Raw genomic sequence first — 26,413 nt, forward strand, 5'->3', positions numbered from 1 at the left:
ATTTTTGACATTTTGTATTGATTACCTTACACTACGTTATTGTCAACCCTTAGAAATACTTAAAATGCAAGACTATTTGTCCTTATCCTAAGTAACCACCCAAATCAAAACCCAATTGGTTAAAATATGTCCATAGCCCAGGTATTGCCACAGTGAATCGAAAGAAAAAGCAGAACAAATTTTGCCGACCTGAGAGAAATCAAACGTTTGCTGTTACCAAACAAAATCACGAGACTAAGTGTGTTAATTGTCGATGAGCACAATTTGTGTACTCTTTTAATTCAAATGTCCATGGCAAGAAGGCTCAAATCCTATTTTAATAGGAATACAAACTCAGAAAACCACACGTTCCTATGAAAGACAGACAACCTGTCCCCAAAATATATTTGTGTCTTTACCGGAACGTTCACCTCTTTGGTGTTTAATGCTCCGCTCACAGAGTTTCACCTTGAATTTGTGAAACAATCAAATTAATCTAGATCAAATTGGACCATGCACAAACAATGAAACCAACTAATATCAGTCTCTCGTAACCTTTAAATCAGATGTTCACAATGTAAATGTAACCTAGGATCAGATCACCGGATCAATTGATCAATCAGCTTGATTGACCTAAACCAATAATATGCTTCGGATGGTCAGTCAGTCACCAAGCTTTCTTTGTAAAAATGTAATATGTAATACTGTATGTGAATTTGAAACGGAAGTACAAGTGTGTGTTAATGGGTGGGTGTAGATGTAAACACAAATGTTGGTTTAAAGAATTTGTGGATAAAATCACACTGGCCTTGATTGAAATTTGAGGTGGGTCTCACAGATGGTGTCACCAGCAGGCCTCAATCGTTGTATCGTGCGTCCGGTTGTTCCTTATTTGTCCCTTGGAAGATCTGCTTTTAGGTGCAATCCTAAAACCCTTGGACTCTCATACCCAACGAGCGAATAAAGGAGACAAAAGAGAAAACAAAAACAAGGGTTCAGTGCCCAATGAATACTTTGCACCTATACATATTGCATCGAACACATCAGTTAAATGTACACCCTAACCAACCATTCAAAACAAATATAATCATTCGCCTCAAACCATGTATAATTCAACTAATTAAATGAACTAATAATATCACCTGTTAAAACCAATCGTCATAAAAGAATTGTTGATCTATATAATGATTCAATTTTATTTATTTATTCTTTTAATCGCAAAATCCTAAACAATTTATAAACTCAGCTTTATAGACTGCATTTTATCTACCAATCTTTTGGATCTTTTGGTGACACCAATGGGTGATTTCAACGATAATTTTGCCGTATCCAGCAACTACCATCAAGCATAAGACAATTACTAATTTCCCTGTTTCCTGTTTGCTCTGGGAAGGTGCAATTCAGAGCAAACCTTTTATTAATTTTTCATGAAATAACTAATTCACGTGTAACTCACTTCCATTTACCCATGTAAATTGCGCCGCTGATAACGGGGATTCAAAAGCGCTTAGTATAATCTCATTAACTGGGACTGTTCAACACACTCTTAAATAACTCCAACTCTCCCATTATCCATTCACATTCACACTCCAAAAACGTACAGCTACATAAACCACACTAACATTGTTCGAGAGTCACCAAGGACTTTAGTGTCTTTAGTGTTACTTTAGATCTCCCACTCATTAACCAACACATACAATATTATGCAGATAGACACAGAAACAAATTAAGGTTTCACAGCTGAGCTAACTCCGCCCCACTAACACGCCATCATCTCCACAGTGACAGGAAATCCTGCTCTTTCCAAAGAATCAAATTTCTCGGCTTAGCTTCCTCAGAAAAGCAGACTCCTCTGTATAGTCTCAATCAGAACCCTTCTATTCTAGCTTAATTTAACAGTTATGAATAATCTGTGTGTTGTTAGGTAATTTTTAATACAAAACTCCCAGTTACTGTTATTTACTTAATAGATGTGTCCATTTATTTAGTACTGTTGCTTTATTCTCTTTTTTATTTTTTTATTTAAACCTTCTAATCAAACCTTCAACCTATCCTTCTAGTACATGCTTCTTTCTACAATTTTCCTGAGCAGTTTGCTAAACCCCCCATCTCTCTGTCAATGTGTGTGTGTGAGTGTAGCCTGTAAAAGATTCAGCTCTCCCTACCAAAGCAGCTGTACTCTTTCACTACAAGGAATCAGCTTTTATAACCTATTCTTCCTTTAGTCTTATTATATTATTAGTTATAGCCTAACAGGCGTGGTGTAATACATTCAGCTCAAATAAGAACTCTAACTTACTAACTTCTTTTTTTTATATATATATATATATATATTCCAAACACACCTAATTCGTCTTACGCAAACTACCACACCCTTTTTCTCTACATATCTGCTGCCTACAGCAGATCAAACATTAAATGAGATAATGTTCTAAACATGGTCTCTTTTTTGTCATAGTAGCATTCTCTCTTCTAAAGTTTCCCCTTGAAGACTAAACTACCAAAAAAGCTATACCTCCATTAAATATGCTATCTCATTTGACTCTATTTTATTTCAACTTTCTTTTATTGTATTTTCCCAATTCTTAATCTGATTTATAAACGTTTCCCTGTTTTTTTTCCAATATTCTACATATAATGTCTGGCCAGACTGTACTCTAACAAAATTTCTATTTATTTATGTATTTTAACAATCTGTAATCGCTTGTAAAATTTGTTATTTATTTGTCACTTTAAAGGACCATCTCTTCCTCAGCAGCCCTTCTGGCTTCACAGCATGCAATGACGTCATGCAAAAACAAAAAACTCACACAAGCTCTACAGCCTGAGCTTATGTCCACATGCACATGAAACAACATAAAGCCAGCCACACAAATTACAGCATCACAAAACAACACAAAACAACACAAAACAACACAAAACAACACTTTGACCAAATTTTAAATTTGACCCAATCTCAATTTTTAAATTTATACGTCGACTTTAATAGAAATCTTAATTTTTAACACTTTTTTTTTTTTTTAAACGTTCTCTCTTCTTCTCATTCTCTGCTCTCAGTCATCTAGGATCGATCCATTTATATACCGTTTTTTTCCTCCCAAATTTAGTTTCCACGATTATCTATCCTTGATAAACTTCTTCTCCATGCGTGCACGCTATAAACCTCAACTTTCATCTATTTTAATCTGCAGTCTCACTTCTTTGATTAATAAACCCATGCATGGGATTTCACTTCTTTCCTTTAGAGATTTTCCTTTTCTTCTTCTCTTTAAGTTTTACAACTTCTATGCTCAATTTTGACTTAGTAGAAGAATACCATGTCTTACAGTTTCTTTCGAAATCTGGCACCGCATATTCAACTTACTGTGTTGTCACTCATTAGCTGAATTTTCACGCTTTCCGCCCAAAGTACATGACTTACAGGTATTTCCTTGCAGTATACAAATAGTCTAGTCATCGCTACTCATTATTCTAACTTTTTTAATCTCTTTTTCTTTGACTATTATATAAAATGTTCACGCTTTCCGCCCAAAGTACATGACTTACAGGGACTTTATTCCCTTGCAGTATACAAATAGTCTAGTCATCGCTACTAATTATTCTAACTTTTTTAATCTCTTTCTCTTTGACTATTATATAAAATGTTCACGCTTTCCGCCCAAAGTACATGACTTACAGGGACTTTATTCCCTTGCAGTATACAAATAGTCTAGTCATCGCTACTAATTATTCTAACTTTTTTAATCTCTTTCTCTTTGACTATTATATAAAATGTTCACGCTTTCCGCCCAAAGTACATGACTTACAGGGACTTTATTCCCTTGCAGTATACAAATAGTCTAGTCATCGCTACTAATTATTCTAACTTTTTTAATCTCTTTCTCTTCGTAGAGGGGACCTTCCTCCCCCCTTTTTTATTTAAACCTAAATAAAAACAAATTTAGACGAGGCTTCTGCACCATCAACACACCGCAGCCTGTCCCCACACAAATTATTCTTTCCAGTGTGCCCACAGGACCGCCGCAAACCAACAGCCAAATCAACAAACCCCCACTGGCTCCCACTGTGAGAAAAACACTCACCTTTTTAAATGCCGGCTGGGAGCGAGAGTGGGTCCACCTGAAGAGGCCGCTGGCGCTGCTGACCAGGAACAAAAATACCCCCCCGTTCGTGACGCCAAAATGTCGTTTTATTCAGGCTTCCTTCTTCTTATGAATGATAGGTGATGAGTTGATGGTGTAGAAAGAACCCCTCAGACACAAGACTCGTACCGAACAAAAGGGATTTTATTTGGTTAAGTCAAGCATCAGACCGAGCGCTGCAGCAGCTCAGGAGAATGTTCTTGCCGAATCTCCGAACAATTCTGCCTGCTTAGGAGCAGGTACCTACTTTTAAGGGTTTCTCTAACATCCTTATCTCAAACCCCACATTTGACTGTTCCCCCTTTTCCTGGGAAACAAGTTGTGTCAGCTCATTCTATACATTCTCATGATCGTACATCTTAGAGTGCTCAGGTTTTGACATCGGTGCCATTCAGTCAACACAGGAAGCATCTGCGCTTCTTTTACAAGCATTGTTTTCAGGTCTGGCATACAGACTTCTGTTGTACCCAGATTGTAGGTGATGCAAAGTCAACTCTCTCATGAGGAAGTTCCTGTTTACTTCTCAATGCACATCTCTAACACAGTCTAGACAATTTAGCTGAGTCAGATACTACACCACTTTAAATGAGGTGGAAATCATGTGAGGCACGATAATGGAGGCAGAGCGAGCGTTCAGTCAGCGGAACGCGCAGCGCCTGCTTTGATAAAGGAAATAGTGCATCAAGGCATTGAGAGGTATGTGAGTCAGCGTGTACATTATCCGAGTATCGATCTGCACCTTTGCTTCTGCACAGAATTAGTCGGATTAAGGCTCAGCTGCAGGAACGAAAGCGGAGGCACAAGCATCGCAGCGGTGGGAAGAAATTTAAATGAGTTAAACGGCTAGAATGAACGACTGCAGAGGTTACAGTGTCAGACGGAAGCAACCGCATAATGAGGAAAGGACAAAATGAGCAGACACAGGTAAAGATGTAAAGTGAGGACGCTCACAAGCAAAGACAGGAAATGTGAATCATCCACAAGGTCAGTCCTTTCAGTTTGTCAGGTCAGTCTGCTTCAAGTGTTCCTCTCTTTAATTGAGTCGTACGGAGTCAAAGTGTGGCCAACGTACTCTCTGTGGACACAAGTATTTGGCCACATCTGTTCAGTACTGAGTTCAGGTGTTTCAATCAGGCTTTGGGCTAGGCCCCTTATCTCCAATGAAGGATAATAGCCCCCTTTTCCACCAGCATTTCCAGGAACGTATTTACCAGGGGAAAAGAATTCCTGGTAATCCATGTGGTTTGCGTTTTCCACAGCGCCTCTAGATTTTTGTCACAATCAGTGCGTCATAATTCACATCTGTTTTGTGCTGTGTCTCCAAAAGTCGCTAGCGAGACCAGAAAAGGTCTCTAGATTTGTCCTTAGTCACTTTTTTGAAAGAGGGTCCGATACTAAACACTGAACACAGCATACCAAGACAGTTTGGACAATGCTAGGCTTCTAACTTTGTAGCAACAGTTTGAGGAAGACCTTGTATTTATTCCAACATGACTGTGCACCAGTGCACAAAGCAAGTTGATAAGTTTGGTGTGGAAGAACTTGACTGGCCCGCATAGAGTCCTGGGAGTCTTTGGGATGAACTGGAACAGAGATTGTGAATGAATGGGCACAAATTCCCACAGAAACACTTCAAAATCTGGAGGAAAGTCTTCCAAGAAGTGTGGAAGCTGGGAAAACAACTCCATATTAATGTACTGCATATGTATTTGACTACGTCTTTACATTCCTCTTTTCGTTTGCTCAACGACGTCCAATTCTACTTATATTTTTCCAGACATTGACGTCAACTTGGCTCATTCCTTTTCTTGTCGGACCAAACGTGATACACGATATTAAAATGTAAATAAGATGTAAAGAATATTGGCTTAAAGGAACACAGGTTTCTTTGGATGATTTTGAAGCCTGTGATGTAGCAATGCAGAGACAGGCCTTGATCTGCGCCTGAGTGGCAGCCACACAAACAGACCTCGCTCCCTCTTTTCCTGTCACTTCCTGACAGGCCTTGTCTCCTCATTTCAATCATCAGCTGAGTCGTTTGGTTGTTTACATGCATCCCAGTGTACATGGACCAAAATACACTGAATATCATTATGGTAAGTGAGTGTGCACAGTCGACAGTAAAGTCTCCGGTTTTATAAACACATCCACATTCCAAAACATAAATACACACTCGCATTATCATACACAGAGGACCATGACTTCAGAGGACATTACATTAATTAACAATTATTTCCTGGAGACTGACTCTAACCCTAACCATAACTACTACTATCCTAACCATAACCACAACCCAAAACACATACTAACCATATATCATGTCTTCACCTTAAAATGTATTAATTTACGTTATGGGGACTCGCTTTTTGTCCCCAAAAGGAAGACAGTCCCCATAATGTGACTGAGTACACTTGTAGATTTGGGTCCCCACAACATCAGAAATACCTGGGACGCACACACACACTCAAACTTGTTTTTAAGTATTATTGAGGACACACATCATTGACATAATGGTCTTAACCCTGAAAAATCCTTTAATATTTGTGGGGACCAGGCAAAATGTCCCCACAACGTTAGAATGTCCTCAGAAAGATATAAATTCAAGTACACACATGGTCTTAACCCTGGAAAAAGCTCTTAAAAGATCATAATGTCCTCACAAAGACAGTTTTTTTGTGTGTGTTTTTTGGACCTCACAAAGATTTAAATACATGCACACACACACACAATGGCAACATGTTATTGAAGAAGACACAGATACATTATCTCTAACAGTTGTCGACTCTCTGGATTTTTGAACTGATTCCACTTTTGATCAATACTGCCGAGGTGGGAAAGTAGTCAGTACATAAAAAAATCATAATAACTATTGTTCATATTTGGTTGTTATGGCGACTGTTTGTTCACCTCCTTTTCCTTTTAGTTTAGTTTAGTTTAGTCTTATTCTTGCACATTTTAAAAACATCTTTTAAGATCCAGAGGGTCACATATAGGATAGTTTATTGGCTGAAATTGGATATACTATCCAAATACAATCATTGATATGCCAGGGCAAATATTGTTATTTTAATGAACAAATTAATTAAGGTTTTGTTTTCTTCATGTGGACAAATATCACAATGTATCGCTATAAGATTGTCTCACAGAATCGTTGTATCGTGATATTATTGGCATCGTGGACCATGTATCGCGTATAAGTATGTTTGTATAACTGAATAATCACTTTGAAATTATACTTTTTTGGGGTTTGGTGTGCCTAGAATAAGCGTTTCTTACATATGGAAACCACCATCTTATGTCACATACAAACAAGGAGTCCGTGGAGGCGACAAAGACAGCGGAGCAATCAAATAAAAACAGCCCCTTTGTAAAATTGTGTTACCTAATTTCCAGCTGCCACAGAGTCCGCCTCACACGGCACACGGTTTGAAGTCACCAATTCAAACGAGGCAGCGGAGGTGAAATCATTTACTAGTTGTCAAGAGTTTCTGAATAAAAGCTCGGGGATTATGCAGCGAAGGCTATTTTTACTCAATTACACAAGTCTGATTTGCTCACCCCTCCCTTCACCTCTTGTGTAAGATTTCTCAAGCTCATAGTGTCTGAAAATAGAAGCTGGTGTTCACAGCGAAGCGACACTCGGCACAAAGTCCTCGTTCCTTCACACTTCATTCATGCAGATTGAGGTAACTTTTCCTTTCATTTTTTCTTTTTTTATCATATTGTTCTGCTCAGCTGATGCTCTCTGGTGTGCACAGTGCACCCTGTCACCCCGACTCTTATGGATTTGTGCATCCAAATCTCTTTTAATGATACAGTTCATACATATGGGAAGAATAAATCCACATGATCCCCCTGCTAAAATATAGATGAGACCATGAGCTCGCGTTTATTGTGAAACAGCCACAAAACACAGCCTTGAGCCGTTTAAGTTGCCCAATCCTATAACATAGACACCGCTAATTCTATCCACACGTTATTGTAAGTTTGTTTTACTAAAGTGTAAGCGTATAAAAACTTAATAAAATAATGATACAGGGAGAGAAAACTGATGTTGACCCATTTAAGTTCAAGAGGATTGTTTGTTTTTTGCCCTCACTAATCTGTAGTGAGTGGCGGTTGAAGAAAACCAGTTCACCGTTTTGCTACATTTCCAAATATGTTTTCAGACTCGAGCTCTGGATAATGTCTGGAAAATTGGGTCCAGGCGTTCTCCAGACCAATGTCTGGGCCTCCCTGCTGAGACTTTGGAGCGTTGTTGGGACACTTGTGCTCCCGAGGCTTGAGTTAGCTTAGCGAGTCACGCTATCTGAACATCAACAGCCACACTGAACAATATTGTTCTTCAATTATATGTCTACTGTCATACCGTACATTAACAACAGAGAATGTGTGTTAGAATTAAAACATTCCTTCAAACTGGCTGTGGCCCTGTCATGACCAAGGTTTTGTACTTTTCTTTGCTACTTTGTAGCATGTACTTTGTAGCTACTTTGTCATGCCCTTGTTTTTGCTAGTAGTTTTTCCCTCGAAAAGAGTGTCTTTTTGTTTCTTAGCTTTAGTGATTTTGTTCGTTAGCTTTAGCCCTTGTTTTTGCTAGTAGTTTTTCCCTCGAAAAGAGTGTCTTTTTGTTTCTTAGCTTTAGTGATTTTGTTCGTTAGCTTTCACCCTTGTTTTTGCTAGTAGTTTTTCCCTCGAAAAGAGTGTCTTTTTGTTTCTTAGCTTTAGTGATTTTGTTCGTTAGCTTTCGCCCTTGTTTTTGCTAGTAGTTTTTCCCTCTTATGAGTGGTTTTTCGTTGCACTTTCAAAATAAAAGATTGTTTATTTTCGTACTCGTCTCCCGTGTCGTGCAATTGGGTCACACGGTATAATACTAAATATACTGGTTGGAATATTTTTTAATAATTGTACTAATAAGACCCACATTATTAAATGTTTATTAATATATTCAGCATTAAATGACATATATAGAAGCTTGTTTGGTGTTTTAACCCTTTAACACCAAGCATATTGAAGACGGTTATTGCGTCACCAAAAAATGTATAACAGTAGATTTATTTTGCATCATAAATTTGCTAGTATTTTGAAATGGACATTGTTCAATATATCAAAACAAGCACATTTACTTTGAAATTCAGTGAATATCTTTAGTGTGATAGCATGATGGAATATTGTGTTAATTGTATGTACATATTGTATGTGTGTGTGTGGGGGGGGGCTCTAATTTGTGGCCAAGAAAATAAGTATAACGTGTGTACAAAATATAACATTGAACCAAACATTGTATATTTTGAATCATAGTGACACAGACAACAAGTATCAAACTCATTTTCATCAAAAAGAGCTGAAGAAACTGCTTTGATCTCTACATGCAGTCGTCAGTGACACCGGATCCCAGGGGCCGTGTATTATCATGTAAAGTAACACTGTGACATTTACATGTAACATATAGAAAATGTTGTCTACGTCTCTGTGAATCTAAATATGTCTCCCCTGGGTTTCAACAATTTAAATGTTATTGATCGCGGAAGTTCCGATCTGTGAATATCTTTCCTAATGACTCCTTGTAATACCAGGCTTTTGATGATATCTTTACTTAATTCATTCTCAACCTATATAAAACTCAATTACTCGATCTCCTTCCATCGTGCTCAGCTTCAGCACTCTTGTGCCCCCTTTTTTTGATTACACAGCTCTTTACACAGCACATATAATTAGTATTACGTAGCCACAACAGTCATTTGTGGCCACGCAGAGAGAATAGAATTGTTTTTTTACCCAGTGTTTTTCCTCTCGACCAGCTCCCTCTTAACCAGACTAGACGCACATTGACCCCCAGATCACATAGAAAAGCCCAAAAGTGTCGCAAGTGAGATGACAGGCAGAGAACGAACAGGAGCTGAGTATACGTGTCAGTCCATGACACTGTTCATCTTAACTTCAGTCATCATAGCGACTCCCCTTATAGGCACGGCTGCTGACCCCACGACCCCGATAAGGGGATGAACACATGGACGAATACATTCTCCACAGTTTGCCGAGCACGTCGTGTAACAAATGTGGCAGGAACATTTCCAGAACATTCGAGCGAGGGACACATGACGGCTGTGATTTCCCTGCTGTGTTCTCACATGGGCATTTAGTGCGAATTTGCTGGTGAAGGTTCCAGAAAGTGTCTGAATGTGTGTTTATACTGTATATACTGTATGATTTTAAGGAAACGTCTGCTCTTCAGTGCCTGTTTGAAAAGACGAGGGTGCAATTGGCACATAAGCGACAATCATCTGCACTTTTCTGTGCTTATCTCCGTCCTGATTTCTTTCTCTCACATTATGAAACTTCAACAAGTGTTTCTGAGGTTCAGACCTGCACTTTACATTCAGACACATATTATTTTTCACAATACCTCTGCTTATCTGCAGCTCTCCTCTGTCAACAACGGAAGCTCAAGGCCAGAGGGAAAACAGAGCAGCCTTGTGGCATTATGTAACACTCTTTATAGAAGGAGGACGCTATACATTCAATTTATCATCATGTTCACTTTTTTTCCTTAAAAAAATGTGTGTGTTGAAGAGGCGCTTAAAATAAAATACATTATTATTATTACAATACCAATATTAATGGCACTTTTCGACTATACAGTCCCACCACAACATGGCACAACATGGCACGTCACCTCACGGCACAACTCTACGCAGTTTGGTTCATTTTCCATGACTGTAGTACCTCCTCAATGTGGGCGGAGTCATCATAGCACAGCTGCATGAAACTGCCGTGACGTCATTTGTGCACAAACACAAACTAGTGACTTGAAAAGCAGATGTTTTCGGTGTAACTGAATCATTAGATTCACTGAACTGAAATGCAACTGAACGGCTGCGGTCGCTAAATACACCAGACTCATTCGTTAAAAAACTGATGTACAATTTGGTATTGTTCGGTTTGATCCTTATGTTGGAAATCGCGCTAATGACTCTTCCAGTGACAACTCTCTCCAACCTCTCTGCTTATTTGTGTGAGAGGCTTTAACTGGGCGCTAGTTGGACTGTCACTTGGCGGTCACAGTAACCTCTCACCTCCCCCATTTGTCTCCCCCCCCCCCCCCCCCCCCACTGCACTTTCACACCAACTAATGACAGCTAAATTTCGGGCTTCGGTGCAGCTCTGATGAGCTGAGACTAAAAACTGTGACTGATGCACACGTGCAACGCTTCTCTGCACACGCCGCCAGCGGACGCTTTTTGAGCCTGAAAGATGGATGGTACAGTGTCGTAGTCGGGGACCAATCGGCAGAAGATGTATGAGTCTGAGGGCACCTATGCTGCTGTCTGGGAAAGATTATTGGCTCACGATCGCTGGCTCTAAACATATACATTGATTTATGAATGAAGAAAATGGCAATAAATGTGGAATAGTATGGATAACACTGGCTACATATGTCTCTGCTTCCATGTGTTGCTTCCTTTACTGGTTGCAGCTTCAATATGAATGTCATCATATGAACAATCATACAATGAAAGTCTATGATAGAGGCTGAAAACACAATATTATTGCATGTATGAAATAAAGCCAATAAATAAAACTGTAGGCTACTGCGGTGATGTGCTGACTCATTTCAGACTGTGATGAATGAATAAGTGTGAGATCTATAATCTAAAATAATATCCTGACACAGCAGCCTCAGATAAGTGATTGATCATCTTAATTGCCTTCAGGTGAAACCTGTTGCGTAATCCTTGCGCAGTGTTCATTAATTATGTGAGAATGCTGGTCAATTTATAGACCAATACATTATTAATTGGCTCTCTGTTATATTGTGAATGAGATGCTGTGTGATCAGTGACACGGGCAGGATGCGATCAGTCTGGGCTGATTTGACTCGTGGGCTGATCCTCGTGAGTCCGTGACACGCTGGAGATTAACAGAGGGATTAAAAAGGGCGATTTTTACGCATAAAGTTTACGTAAAAATCAATGGTTTGTGGATAAGAATGGTCTAGTATTTGTTTGACAACACGCTGCAGCAGCAGGTATGTCGTCAGTGCTTGTGCCAAACTTTTACTAAAGCGTCGGGATCAGTCGTTTCTTTGTCGGAACCGTGTCAGCGTCCACGCACACACTCTCTACTCTCTTTTCTCCGTGCTGTGTTCACTGATCGCGTTTCGTCTGGATTAAAAGGCAGTTGCGTTCATTAAAAGGCTGGATTATGTTGTACATTTTCACGTGTAAAGGGGTTCGGTGTGCGAGTGTTTCCGTGGTGACGTCAGGGGCAGAGAGCCGCAGGCAGAGCGCGGAGAGGCGGTGAAAGAAGAGACAACCTGCGCCGGTGCGCATCTTCCCAAACTTCTCCAGCACCAGCAGCAGCTGTCCGCGAGCGCGGAGCCAAACAAACCGCGTCAGGAGAAGATGAATAACAACAAGTCCATCATCAGCGCGAACACGAGTCCGCCGCGGGTCGCTGGTTCTGGGACAGTGGACCATGACCTGGCCATCACCTCCACTTTCGGGACGCTTCTCTCCGTCGTCTACATCATCGGCGTGTCCGGGAATGTGTACACTCTAGTTGTGATGTGTCACTCGATCCGCTTCGCCACTTCCATGTACATCTCCATCATCAACCTGGCGCTCGCGGACCTGCTCTACCTCTCCACCATCCCCTTCGTGGTGTCCACCTACTTCCTAAAGGACTGGTACTTCGGGGACGTGGGCTGCCGCATCCTGCTCAGCTTGGACCTGCTCACCATGCATGCGAGCATCTTCACCCTCACTGTCATGTGCACGGAGCGCTACCTGGCCGTCATCAAGCCGCTGGACACGGTGAGGCGCTCCAAGAGTTACCGCAAAGCTCTGGCGTGGGGCGTGTGGCTGCTCTCGCTGCTCCTCACTCTGCCCATGATGATCATGGTCTCGCAGACCACTAAAAAAACACCGGACGGGGGCGTGAAGAGGATGTGCGCGCCCACCAGGGCGCCCCTGGCGTACAAAGTCTACGTGACGGTCCTGTTTGGCACCAGCATCATGGCACCTGGGCTCATTATCGGTTACCTGTACGTCAAGTTGGCGCGCACTTACTTGGAGTCCCAGCGCAACACCGTGATCAGCAAAGGCAACAAGCGCTCACCGAAGCAGAAGGTGCTGATTATGATCTTCACCATCGTGCTCGTGTTCTGGGCGTGTTTCCTGCCCTTCTGGATCTGGCAGCTGCTGCCTCTCTACCACACCAAGCCGCTGAGTCTGGCCTCGCAGACGCACACGTGCATCAACTACCTGGTGGCGAGTCTCACCTACAGCAACAGCTGCATCAACCCGTTCCTCTACACGCTGCTCACCAAGAACTACAGGGAGTATCTGAAGAACCGGCACAGGAGCTTCTACAGGTACACGTCCTCCTTCAAGCAGCGGCCGCCCAGCCTCTACTCCTGGGGAAAGTCTGCGTCGTCCAGCAACCAGTTTGAGTTCAACTCCGAGACGCTGGTCATGGGAACACTGAAGTGACTCGTGGAAGAGAAGATGGAGCTTCTATGAGGCGCAATAGGTAGGTAGTAACCTCTCCATTACGCACAGACCCGTGCGTAAAAACGCACCCCACCGTTCATTTGCCAGCGTGGATCAGAGTGTGAAAAAAAGCACATGTGACCAACTTTCCATGTCCAGCTCTCCACCATACAGTCCTAGTGATTTACTTACGTGCCACAAGCCACTCAGAACATCTTATTTAATTTAAGATTATTGTTTATAATTGTTATTGTTTTTCACTTTAAGATGCTCAGTAAGAAATAGGTAAAGTTAGTAGCCTGTTTTTGGAACTTTTTTTTTGGCAACTGAAGTCGTGTTTTGACAACAAACTAGCATTTATCAGCAATGTTACACAAACTAAATCACATTAAGCTTTTTTTCCTAGCAACAATAACATGTTTTTGTAACATTAGACACTATTAACATTATATTAACATAATTAATTTGTTTCCCTCAGTCAACTGTTGCTGTAAATGTGCACAAATATGAGCATTGGTCCAAATTTTTTGCACATTTTTCAAAAACAAAAACGAACACAAACCAAATGATGGTGGATTACAGACAGAAAACTCTGCCGCTTTACATTTAAGAATATAAAAAATGTATAAATATTGCAATAATAATGTGAATCGCAATTATTTTGGTAGAGATAATTGTGGCTGGAAATGTCCGTATAATTACGAGCCTACTTAATACTATGACCATCTCTGCCCTGAGCATCATTAACAACCTGTCTTTCACCTCCTTAAACACGAGCTGTGTTAATCTAAAGGCCCAAGTGATCATAACCATCTGTGTTAAATGCGTTATCACTTTCAGTAACTTAGTTTAGATAAAAGAGACTATAACTTGTGGAAAGTTTCAGTTCTGTTAAAATGAACATGGCTGGATTAATGTGGCGCAGGTTTGTTGCCCGGGGGGAGCCTCTGTGTGAAAGCCCCAGGTTATATCCTGCAGTCATTTCACTGGAATATTAAATCCATTGCTGCTGAGGTGAACTTTCCCTCAGGTCTTACAAAGGAAGTGTGTCCAAATGAACCTCGAATGTCTTCCATGTTACCACAAATTACATAATCCATCATGTCTGCAAACAATATGTAATTGAATCATAATAATAAATTGTGGTAACCACCATTGAGACTTAATCCAAGAAGCACTTAAAGGATTTATCCTGAAGAGCCATATATGCAGGAGCCCTAAGGGAATATGTGGCATTAATTATTCTTCCTGTTTTCCAAGTTTTCACTGTGAAATTCTCGAGAGGTCCAGACCTGTTATGTACAGAGAGTAAGCCTTTGTCTACAGGGGGGATATTTAGTTGAATTTAAGGTATTTTATGTAACTTTTCTGCATTAAGTACGAGTAGATATTTGTGTAGCTTTTGTGTTTGGATATTAAGTAATGGTGCGACAGGAGATCAGTCATTTTTGTTAAGTCAGTGGTGTTGTATGTTTTATTTACTCAGAATGAAGGGTTAAGTGTGGATCTGGATATGAAGTTCTCAGCAGAACACAGAGAGCAAGATTTACCCACAGCTCAGCCTGTGGATCCTCCGAGGGCCCGCATCACGTTCACCAAACACCACTGGTGAAATATGGATTATTAATCGGCTTAAGTCAGTTCGTTTTTGTTTTTTAACCGGATTTAACCGCGGGTCCGTTTGTTTTGGAGATAAGCACGGAGCCTCTGGAGATAATAAATCTTCTACAACAACGAACACAAATAAGAAAATAAGTAACTAGGAGACAATAACATCAACAAAACTGGTAAAGAAACTTGTGGTAGAACATTACAGTTTGTGCACTTAATCACAATAGCTCTATACTGGTGTTAATGTGGAGAATAAATGAAATTAAATGCACATATCACTAAGAAAATAAACACTCTCTTTATTATCAGGCTCTGTATACACGATCATCCTGAAACGCAGCCATCAGTGGAGCGTCACCTCCTGCAGAACGTAATGTTTTCTTATCTTCGCCGCTGTCGCTTCAGCCTTTTCTTTTTTTTTTAGAAATCAAATCAGTCAATTCAACTGTACTTTATTGTCCCCACACGGAATCTTTTATTGGGCAAAAGTAAACGTTACAAGAGAGATCCATATGGGGTCAATATAAAACTCATATGGTGTCATTTTCCCCCCCAAACTGTGCAATCTGTTCCAACATCATAACCACAAGTTTAAGCCAAGTTTCAACTTAAAAAAAAAAAAGAACAAATCTCACAGGAAAAACAACAGCACTGTGATAAGAATACAGAGGAGTTCTTATCAGTTAATTAACCCTGCTACTGCCAGGTTTCCACTCAGTCCCAATGCAAACATATTTGTCTCTCACAGCAGTCCCACTATGAGTGAATTGTGTCCGAATTTAGAGGGACGGATCTGAGCCCACACGCAGGGGCGTTTTTCTGACAGGAAAGAAACAAAAACATGCACTCCTGCCTGCCGGGCCGATCACTTTGGCTAATTTGCACGTGTCCTACTAGAGTTGTGAACACACCCCCGTTACTGGAATAAACTCAGAGCCAAAAACACCTACAGATCAGATGCATCTCTGCCAGTTTCTGTTAACTGTGGCCACTCTCCTTCTGTCTCCCTCCTGAATTCTGAGCTATTACTTGACAGTGTATCTACATGTCTTACCACTTGAGAGAGATGGCTCTTCTCCTTCTTCTACGCAAGAAAATAACACTACTTACATACAGATTGCATCCTGGAAACTTGGAGCCGCAAGGTGCAGGAACAGCAGCAGCTGTAAATGACCATAGCCGGGCAGTTGTTTACCAGGTTTATTTTTTGGCAGTAGAATGGACTTCTTAAGCTTTCCATTGGAGCTTCTTGCATCCGTCTCGCTTCACTCGTGCTACATAGCTGTCGTGCCGCTGCCTCACCTCCATCAGTCTTCACATACAAAGCCGCTGGGACCAAACCATCACTAGACTGCGAAATAAAGAAAGAGACAAGGGAAGCTGAAAGGCTTAATCAGAAACGTGTGAACTCGTGTTCTTACTGAAGTGGAACATTTTGCTGCAAAAGCTGGATTGTGCCTGCTTTTCGGTGCTAATGTCGTCAGGTGCAGGGCTTTAGCTGGTAATGGATTTTCTTCTTCTTTTTTTTTACATTGCCGTCTTGAAAGTGATCCGTGTCAGAGTGATGTGCCTAATAAAGGGAGCCTTTAAAATGTTGAAAACTTAGACAAAGTAGTTTTGTTTAAAACTATAAAATATATAGATCAGTGATTCTCAAACTTTTTATATCAAGTACCACCTGAGAAAATATTGAGCTTTTGAAGTAACACCATTATCACCAACGTTAAAATACAGGCAGATTTATTCCCAAAAAGATCATTTGTTCTCTCATCTTCCTCACATATACTTCACACACTGGCATAGAGAAATTAGATTAAGATGAAGCGAGAGATAAGGACTGCGAGTGCACAAGGTGTGGAGGACCCTATTGAAATTGAATGAGTTATTATTCTTCATATTATTATTCCCTCAAATGAATCGCATTTTTGAGGGCTTTCCCATTCCCCCAAACTGAAAATGTACATGTGAAAGTCACTCGGTAAAAAAGTGTGGAAAATTGGAAGAAGGAGGGGCTTACGAAAATGAAAAAAATCAGCATTCATCAGGTGACTATTTGTCTTGTGTTTCACGTACATGAACGAAAGTTGGTACACGTGTAAATCATGTCAGGACGGTCCAAAAAGTCAATGACGGCTTTGCTGTAAGTCCTACAGGAAGGCCGCCATCTCCGCTTGAAAGGCCATTTTTGGACAAATGGTATTTGAACAAACTTGTCCTTATTATTTTGTCATTATTTGTTTTGTTTTTTTCAGATTTTCCTCCAAGTACCACCAGAGGACGCTCACGTATCACAGTTTGAGAACCATGGATTTAGACAAAGCAGTATTTTGGTGGTGTACCTTCACAACTAGACCCTGACACTGCGTTTGGCAAACCGGATTAGAGGCTCATTACTGCCACCTACCTAACTGGAGTGTAGGTGTAGAGAGAGACTGATTCTCACAGCTGGTTGCAGAATTTTGAGCTCACACCCATCAAGACCTATTTTCAGAGACGGGGGAAGGTGACAGTCCCTTCTGTTCAGGATGTTCATTTTGGCAGGTACTATCTTAATGAGTCGTGCACAAAATGTGCCTCATGTTTTATGAAGGGTTCATAACTCTTTAATTAAGAAAAGCTTCTAGTGCAGAATGGGGGCCCTTTCACTTTAATCTGACTTATTAAAGTATCAGTATCGCACACACACGAGCATGTGCAGCAGCTGTGCATATACGGGGAGATGGAAGGCAGTAATATGCATGTCTGGACAAAACACAGACAGAACAAAAAGACCTTAGAGTCTGATTCCTCATAATTAGGATCAAACTAGGTCCAAATTGCATGTTGTACGATCCCAAAATTTGTAGAATTGATTGCAGCCGATGCTTTTGTGCTTAACCTCACCACACTGAAGACCCTCCGCAGCATTTCCGTGAGTGCAAATTCTGGATACACGCTGCTTTGTGTGGACGCATCAAGTTAAAGCTGCATACATGAATACGTGGAGCCCAGAAGGGATTTGTTGGCTTCAGCCATGATCTGCTCTCTCTCTGTGTTCATCTCAGTATGCTTTGGGTGTCTTTCCTCAGTAGGGGAGAGCAGTTCATTCCAAGTCAGGTCCTACAGAGACTAGGCAAGACTCCCCCGACTGGCATTCTGGAAATGTATGAATGGAAGAGACGTTACGTCAATGAGAAGGTTCCTCCTTCTGTGCTCATAATTACATAACTGCCAGACGTCTCGGCCAACCAAAGTTATGACAAATGTATGGTTAACGCCAAGAATACGCTCACTTGCATGTGAACAGTCGGTCTTGTAGCTTTGCTGTCGCTTGCCATTTGTTACGCCACGTTCTTTGGAGAATTGCCTGCATATTGAAAGAGTCCTTCAAGGAAAGTCAGAGGAAGCAAACATGTTTGGAATTCAGCCGTTTTAAGGATCCTTCCTTGAGAAACTGTCTCAGTTCTCTATTTCCTCATTTATTCCCCTCAGACCAGCCGTTCTCCATCCATCCATCCATCCATCCATCCATCCATCCACATGATGTCCTTGAGCAAACATGAACGACGCCAGTGTCAGTTTCAAGTTGTGAAAGTTCACTGGCCAAAGTAAATTCATGGAGACTGCAACAGCTGCAGTTTGCAGTCTCACCAACAGTCACAAATTCTAATCCAATGGACCTTTAACCAACTGAAGAAGTGTATGGCAGGATAATGGTGGACAGCGAAAAAGTGTGTTCCTTAGTTATAAGCAGATATTGTGATATTATCATTATCGCGGGTCAAATATTGCATGTCCTGTGATCTCTACTCTTAATACCGGCTGTAGTTCACTGAAAAGCCGCCGGCATCTAGGCGGGGGTGTGCGTGTGCCCGATGGCCGTGTCAGCGAGATACGTAGCATTTTAACGGTGCACCGACAACAAAGGTGACACAAGAGACGACAACGGAGAAAATCCAGCAGCTCTTTTTTTTCTGCTCGTTTGTCTCAACAACACAAAGTCAAACTTTGTATGAGAAAAGACTTCGGGCGCAGGGGAGGGACGCTTTTCTGCCGCCGAATTGGCTGACTGTCAAGGGACAAGCTCCACCTGTACTGTACCGTACCATTACTCTGGTACACCAAGGGTAGGGTACTGAAAAATGGAACGGTTGGGCCAGTTATTTTGGTACTTTTCCTGATAGAAACGCAAAAAAACACGTACCATACTGAACAGTTCCACTCGTGCAAATAAAATAGTCAAAAGTAGCGAAATGAAACATTACAAACTTCAAATTATATTCACCGTCTGCATCCAAAAGCGCTGATGTCTGTGAAGAGGAAGAAAATCTGGCAATTTGAAATATTTGATTAAAACCCCAGTCCTGCTTTTTTGACCTCCAACTAAGAAGTGTTTGAGCTTAAAAATTGAATTAAACGTTTGCGTTCAGTAGTGCAAAGTTATTCCCTTTTCGCTTTGGAGGAAATAACTTTTTCCAAAATGATGAAAACATAAAACTATATTGTCTCAGCTCTGGGTGTAATCAAGGTCACATATTGCATTACGGTTCACACAGATATTACTTTTATATTTAAAACACTGTTCATGGCAAAAGACCAATGGTTTACAGCTTTGTAACTGCTTATATTGGCAGACTCTTACCAGACTTTCATTAAATATGGATTAGTCTGACTTCTCACTATGTCATGAGGACGCTGGTGTGCAATAGGGGCTAGCTGGCAAACACTGATTACTATAACGGCGGTAATTAGTCACTAAGTGCAATTAATAACAGCTCATCGAATGACAGAAGGTTTTCGAGAGCGAAACGCGGCATCCTCGATTATCTCAATATTCCCCAATAAATCATCATCACTTAAGCCCCTTTTCTTCCTATGGTCCCAGCTCACCTCGGCAGAGCAGGTACTAAAAAAAGTACCTGGTACCAGGAAACGAAACGGCTGTCTGATCGAGAGAGTCAACATCGGACCGGCTCTTTTCAAATGACGAGAAACATGGAAAACCAATGCTGAGAGAGAGGGTTAAGCGGCAGACTATGGACGAATGGACGAAAAAAACAAGACCAACCTTGCAAAGTTTAAAAGTTTTAAAGTGAAAAGGAAGTATCTAACATTTATATTTTAAGGACAAGACCTTACATTACTTTAAAAGATAAGTTTGAGTATGAAATTCATAATTAACAACTGCTTAAAGGGCAATCTACCAAAAACACAGTGAAGTCTTTGTGACATAAAATAGTTGAAAAGCCAACAATAGATTTTCCCTTTCGATTCTTTCCTTTTTGGCAGAGCACGCAGCACCTTTAGCTCCACACTAATGTACAAGAACAAATCTTTCCCCATGTCTTTTATGGGTTATCAGGTGATTCAGATGTGTTCCTGGTAAGTGCCACTTTATGAACATCTTTATGAACATCTTATCTTTGCCTATTAGCTGCATAATGTAGACTCTACCATTTGTGAGAAATGGTTTAAAAATAGGTCTGAATGATAAAGTGGAGATGCTTAAAAACTGGAACTGCACTTCTGTGAAAATTGGCTGAGCACTGCGCGGGTCAGTCGCCTTCGTCTCCTTAATAACTATGAAGGCTTTCTTTGATTACTGTATCAACGCTTGTGTGAAGAGGCACCACTCTTATGTAAAGAAACTGAAAATAAACAACTAATCTTGCCTGAATTAAAACGGGATGACAATAAATAGGACCTTTGAGGTTTAGACCTTTAAGGAATCCATTAACCTGCTTGATCAATACGTCACACAGATATCAGAAACTCCATCTCTTTCACATTATATTGTCAATTTTGACAAGTTAGACCTTTATTGTTAACAGAAGATCAAATCATTGGCTTATTTGTATTGACAAAACCGTTATCACATGTCTTAGTCGGTTTACATCATAGAGGAAACCTCATGATAAACGTACAATACTCAATTTAACCAGCAAGTCGGGCGAATTGAGGTTTAGATACTCAGATGTCATAATAACTCAGTTATTAACCAGTTTGATTGGTTTGGTGTCTATTAAGAAACCCCAAGCAGCATTTTTGTAATCAGATTATGGGGGGGGGGGGGGGGGGGTTATAGCAGTTTAAATAAAGAAGGAGACAACCCTCGTGAAATGCGCTTACTAAGGGTGACGAAATGACCTCATGTCAGGATCTTAAAGCAAGGGAAAGTTCTTCCACTGGGGAGACGACATCACATTAGTCTGCTTGTCAAGACTTGGCGTAGCGTGAAATAGATTTCGGGAGACAAGTGCAAGGAGCGTGTCCACCACTATATGTCAATGTTATGACATGCTGTAAAACCATGGATTACACCTCAGCGACCGGTGAGTAAATTTACTAGAAAACGACTGCCGGTAGCTCTGGTGTCGCGTTAAAAGGAACAGTGAGGTCGTGTGAGGTATTCGCACGTTATCAACGCCGACTTTGCCGCGTGCCCCGATGTCCTTGGACGCGGCAAGGTTTAGTATTTAGTGCGAGTGCTGTGATGTAAACTTCGGTGCAGGAGAAGTGTCGTTTCCAAATTTTAATGCAAAAAAAAAGATGGCATATTTATTCTTAAGATCCAGTAGACTTAAACAGGTGCAGATGTTATTAAGTGAGCATTTTTCTAAAATGTGTTTTTCCTTTATTTTTCCTCACCAACTATCCCTTTTTTTTTTAACTAGTTTTGAACCACTTTTTGTGACGGGGCTTTGTGCATTTTAGCAAAAATGGACCCAAACAATGTCTTGTAGTGAAGAGCCAACGTAAATAAAGTTTTAAAAACAATTACCGCAATCATGAAAAGTTGAGCTGCTCATAATCACACGTGGAGTTCTTGACTTATTTGGACTTAACGTTTGTTTTCATTGGTGATCGCAGGGAAAGTAGCTGCGTATCATGGAACAAGAGTAAAACAGAACACCGAGATCACTGGAACCCAAACGGCTACTGACGTTTGACAAATCCCACCGTGACGCTCGGCAAGAACCGTCGCTGACAATCACACAAAAACAGTCACTCTACGTTAATTAACACGAAAGACCATCCGCCATCAATACGCTAAATATTTCATGTGGTTAAGACCGAAAAAGAAAAAAAAAAAAGATGGACAATCGCGCTTTTGTGCTTGAAACTGCAAAATAGATGAAGCAGAACTTTGTGGAAAATATAGGCACAGAAGCACCTATTGAAGATATGACAGTTTGGATCAGTCAAACACTTCCTCAACTGTCTGACTCACAAAGGAAGTGCATAGAAGTTCATATGGTAGCAATCAATCAAGTCGGGAGTGGTGTTTGAAGTGCTTAAAGGCAGGAGTTTTAAAAAAACATTATTGATCAATAATTTCATAATCTTCTTCTTTTCCTTTCGGATGAAATGGAAAAGAAGAATGGGACTGAACCTGTGATCAATCACAGGGCAGATCAAAGAGAGAGAGGACACCTTCTGTTGTCTGCTCACCTATGACGCTTTTCCACTACATGGTCCCAGCACGACACGACTTGCTTTTCCGTTAGTGATCGTACCTGGTACTTTTTTTTAATACCTGCTCTGGCGAGGTTCCAAGCGAGCTGAGCCGATACTATGCCTGATGTCGACAGACTGCCGGCCACTGACTGGTCAGAGAGTGTCGTCACTGGAATGAGCGCGACGTCCTATACAAGAATCACAGTGAACATTGCCTTTTTAATGAACTGATTCTAATGATTCTGTACAACGCAAACAACTACTTTACAAGTCACTAGTTTGTGTGTGTTGCGTGTAAAACTAAGTCACGGCGGTATCATACAGCCGTGCTGTGATGACTCCGCCCACATTGAGGAGGTACAATAGTAACAGAAAACCAACCGAACCGCGTAGAGTCAAGCCGTGCTGAGCCGAGGCGAGGCACTACCCTGCATACAGGTGTCTGTGGTGGAACGACTGCTGCTCCAGTACTAGAACCAACTGCCTACACAGCAAAGAAACCTACAAAAAGGGAAAGAGTCTGCAAGAGAGTTGGAAGATGAAGACAATTATAACACATGGAGTTTCAGAGATGGAAAGACAGCTTTGAGTCAACAGGTCACACTTCAATTCCTTAGTCTCACCTACTGGGAATATATTAATATGAATTAACAATATTAAAAATGTGTTGCCATGTGTTGGCAAAAAGAAGAGGTTGTTGTGTTTTTGAGCGGATAGTGCTTGTTTGATGAATGAAGGTACAGGAAATAAATAAAAAATATGAGATTTTATTTTATCATAATGTGTAATGTAATACTGTTTTTGTGAAAATGTATTTGATCAAATTGCTATCAAGGAATCTGTATCTCCAAAATATAAGTATTTTAAAATCCTGTGGATGAAACTCAAAATTCAACAGAAGAGCAAAGAGACACACACTCACTCACCTCAGATTTTGACAGCATTTTATTTCAAACCGTCTCTCACTGACCTCATTGCAGTTAACCGGTAAACGTACTAGAAGGCGCAATCACTTTTATAAAAGGAGAGGGTTCTTCTTAGAAGAAAACACCTCCTAATCCACGGGCGGGGTCACGTATAAGCCGGGATTTAGCGATGTAAGGTTGATGCAGTGGCTGAACCCCCCCCCCGATCTACATCTATGTCTCCACTGAACAACTTTCCTCAGAATGAAAACCACATGGAGGAGACGAGAGAGAAACACGATCCCACTTCAGCCTCTTGGAGACTGTTTTCAGTCAAAAAGCAATTTCTGCGAGAGTCGTCGCTGAATGATCAAGAAGAGCAGATTGGCGAGACCTGCCTGGAACCCAAATATGTCTAAATACCGGCGATTAAGATGGTGCAATAAAAAAAAAAAAAGAAAAGAAAAAAAAAAGCAAATGCTGTAGAAAATTGGATAAAAAGAACAAGCGTCAGTGGCAAACAGGAAAGCACCTCTGTCAGACGACAGGGTGAACGTGTGGTTTCTTTTTTTGTGTGGCATGATCCTTTAAGAGCAGCAAGTCGATCGCTTAAAAAGGAGTTAAGCTACAGGTGTCGACTGTAACCTCAATATAAAATGTCACTTTCTATTTTTTCCTTTCCTCACTTGTCCTTTCTTCCTGTCCTCCCTCTGTGTTGCAGGGTTTTGTCCAAGCCCAGTGGAAGTGAGCAGTGTCATCACCTCCTCCCCCCCCCGCGAGTGCCTCAGGGCAGAGCGGGATCGGCGATGGCGTGCGCAGGGTCACAGGTGAAGGACACGGTGATGGCGTAGCGCGTCCCCCACGTCACCTTCTCCACGCGGTGGAGGTTCTCCGAGCCAGACGAGAAGAAGGAGACTCGTCCTGGGGGTGAGAGAGAGGAAGGAACAAGAGGGGACTTTTTAAAGCGAGTCCACATTTTTGGAACACACCACATGCATTTCGCTTTCTTTACAAGATTAAATGAGAAATATCAACGCTGTTGCGTGCAGAGATGGAGTCTGGACACTATTTTGCAAAAGGAAAACATACAGTAAACCTCTGAAATATCAATATCAATCAAATGGCAGCAGCTAAATACATAATAGGCGTGTAGACATAGTCGAGATGATCTGCTTAAGTTCAAACCAAGCATCAGAATAAGGTAGAAGAAAGGTTTGCTGGTGCCAAAGAAAATGATTCCAGAAACTAGTGGGGATTTTCACACACATCCATCTCTAGAGTTCACAGAGAATTGAAAATAGACTGCAGTTCTCTGCAGTTGTTGATGACACGGGTCAAAGGAGAATGGACGGACTGCTTCAAAACGGTAGAACAAACGAAACCAAGCTGCCACTCCTGTCCCCTATTTAGCTGTCCCCGTACCTAATAAAGTGGCAGGAGTGTGAGCGAGGAGATGGTTAACCTTAAATAAACAAGAGCCACAAAAATTAGACTTTTGGAAACGCTCCTGGCCTCACTTCAGTTTCAAAACTCAGGGTTTTGTCCCAGTTTCGACAGACTGACGGATTTTGGGCAGAACAGAGCAGCATTATTCGTCGTCTGATTGGACGTCATCAGATAGGACTTTGCTTCTTTTCATCATCGCTGGTCTCCGTCCCTCCGTCTCATTATTTTTGTTCAAATTCTTTCGAGTCGCATCAGAAGAGCCAGAATGTGCTTGAGGGGTTCTCGAGTAAAGTTGATCAAAAACCAGTCCGTCGATAAACCTCTTCTTTTCGAGGACAGTGGAGAGAATTCTGCTCCGTTTGTTTACTTAAACCAGAAGTTCTCTTCGCTTTTGACGAGTTTTTTTTCTGTCAAAAGTGTCCGACTTTTGCGATTCCCGGGCCAAGTCGACAAACCGTTTGAAATGTTATTTTCATATGAATAACTATGTGATATGGTCTATGTTGTATAAATGTACTTGCGTTCAGACCAAACGGAAAATGAGTTTGTTAATGTTGTCACATTTATGCGAATATGCTCACATCAAATAAAAAAAGTATTGTATGTTTTCAGTCTCCACTTCGTGTCCTGACTCCATCCCTGTATTTACCAGATTTAATAATATTGCCGCCTCAATCTTGAAAACGACAATCTCATTCTCGGAATACACTGCCGTTCAAAGTCTACGCATTATGCGGTGCTGCTCGCGGAACTGATGGAAATTTGAGGCAGAAAGTGGAACCGCGGGGGGAGAGAGGGAGAGAGGGAGAGAGAGAGACAGAGAGAGACAGACAGATAAAGTGGCCACAAAGCCTCGCTCGACTTATTCCAGGATTGTATTTTAGAGAAATGCTGAAAGGCATTCTCTCAAAAGTCTGATTTGAGAGATTTTTGACCATCATCTCTCTTCTCGGACTAAAGCCGCCTCAGGTTAAATTGTCTTCATCTATCACAGGCTTTTGCTTCACCATGGCTGCTAATATGCTATTTATTGACCAGGTTCCTTTTTTTAAAACACAACCTTTTCATTCCTACAGACATTGTTCCGTCTTTGATTGTGACTTGTAATTAAGAGATTTATATTTAAGTGTGAATCAAAATGTGAATGTGAATAAAAAGCTGGAACCCCAATTTCACTTGCTCTGTTTTACTCCCAAGGAATAGTAATGATGATGATGGTGGTGGTAGTGTGTGTGTGTAAATCCCTGTAGCACTGCATCAGCAGAGGATGTCAAGGGAAATCAGTGCCTCGCAGTTAAACAATAGAATTCACATTGAAAACCCAATTAGAATAAAGAAGACAAGAGAATTAACGCTGAAAGCAAAACAATGCGAGCAATCAAGACAATAGGTGGCGGTC

The 26,413-nt window shown here is 41.0% G+C and overlaps 2 protein-coding genes across 3 annotated transcripts in view; one reads left to right on the plus strand and one right to left on the minus strand.

Annotated features, from left to right (window-relative positions):
- The first annotated feature begins 12,074 nt into the window (after positions 1-12,074).
- LOC131448158 (urotensin-2 receptor) lies at positions 12,075-24,376 on the plus strand. Of its 2 annotated transcripts, none has more exons than XM_058620317.1 (2): positions 12,075-13,655; positions 24,290-24,376. In XM_058620317.1, exon 1 carries the CDS (start codon positions 12,527-12,529, stop codon positions 13,613-13,615), a length of 1,089 nt encoding a protein of 362 aa, XP_058476300.1. In that variant the 5' UTR covers positions 12,075-12,526; the 3' UTR covers positions 13,616-13,655; positions 24,290-24,376. The 2 variants fall into 2 exon arrangements, with proteins under 2 accessions (XP_058476300.1, XP_058476301.1); XM_058620318.1 differs by lacking the exon at positions 24,290-24,376 and adding an exon at positions 17,479-18,722.
- The window catches only part of uts2r2 (urotensin-2 receptor 2), a 22,366-nt gene continuing 19,742 nt past the window's right edge, over positions 23,790-26,413 (minus strand). Inside the window, exon 9 of the mRNA XM_058620319.1 lies at positions 23,790-24,489. Coding sequence (XP_058476302.1) covers positions 24,353-24,489 — 137 coding nt within the window. The 3' untranslated portion in view covers positions 23,790-24,352. The remainder of the gene's footprint in view (positions 24,490-26,413) is intronic.

Source organism: Solea solea, chromosome 21 (assembly GCF_958295425.1).
Source record: "Solea solea chromosome 21, fSolSol10.1, whole genome shotgun sequence".
NCBI lineage: Eukaryota > Metazoa > Chordata > Actinopteri > Pleuronectiformes > Soleidae > Solea > Solea solea.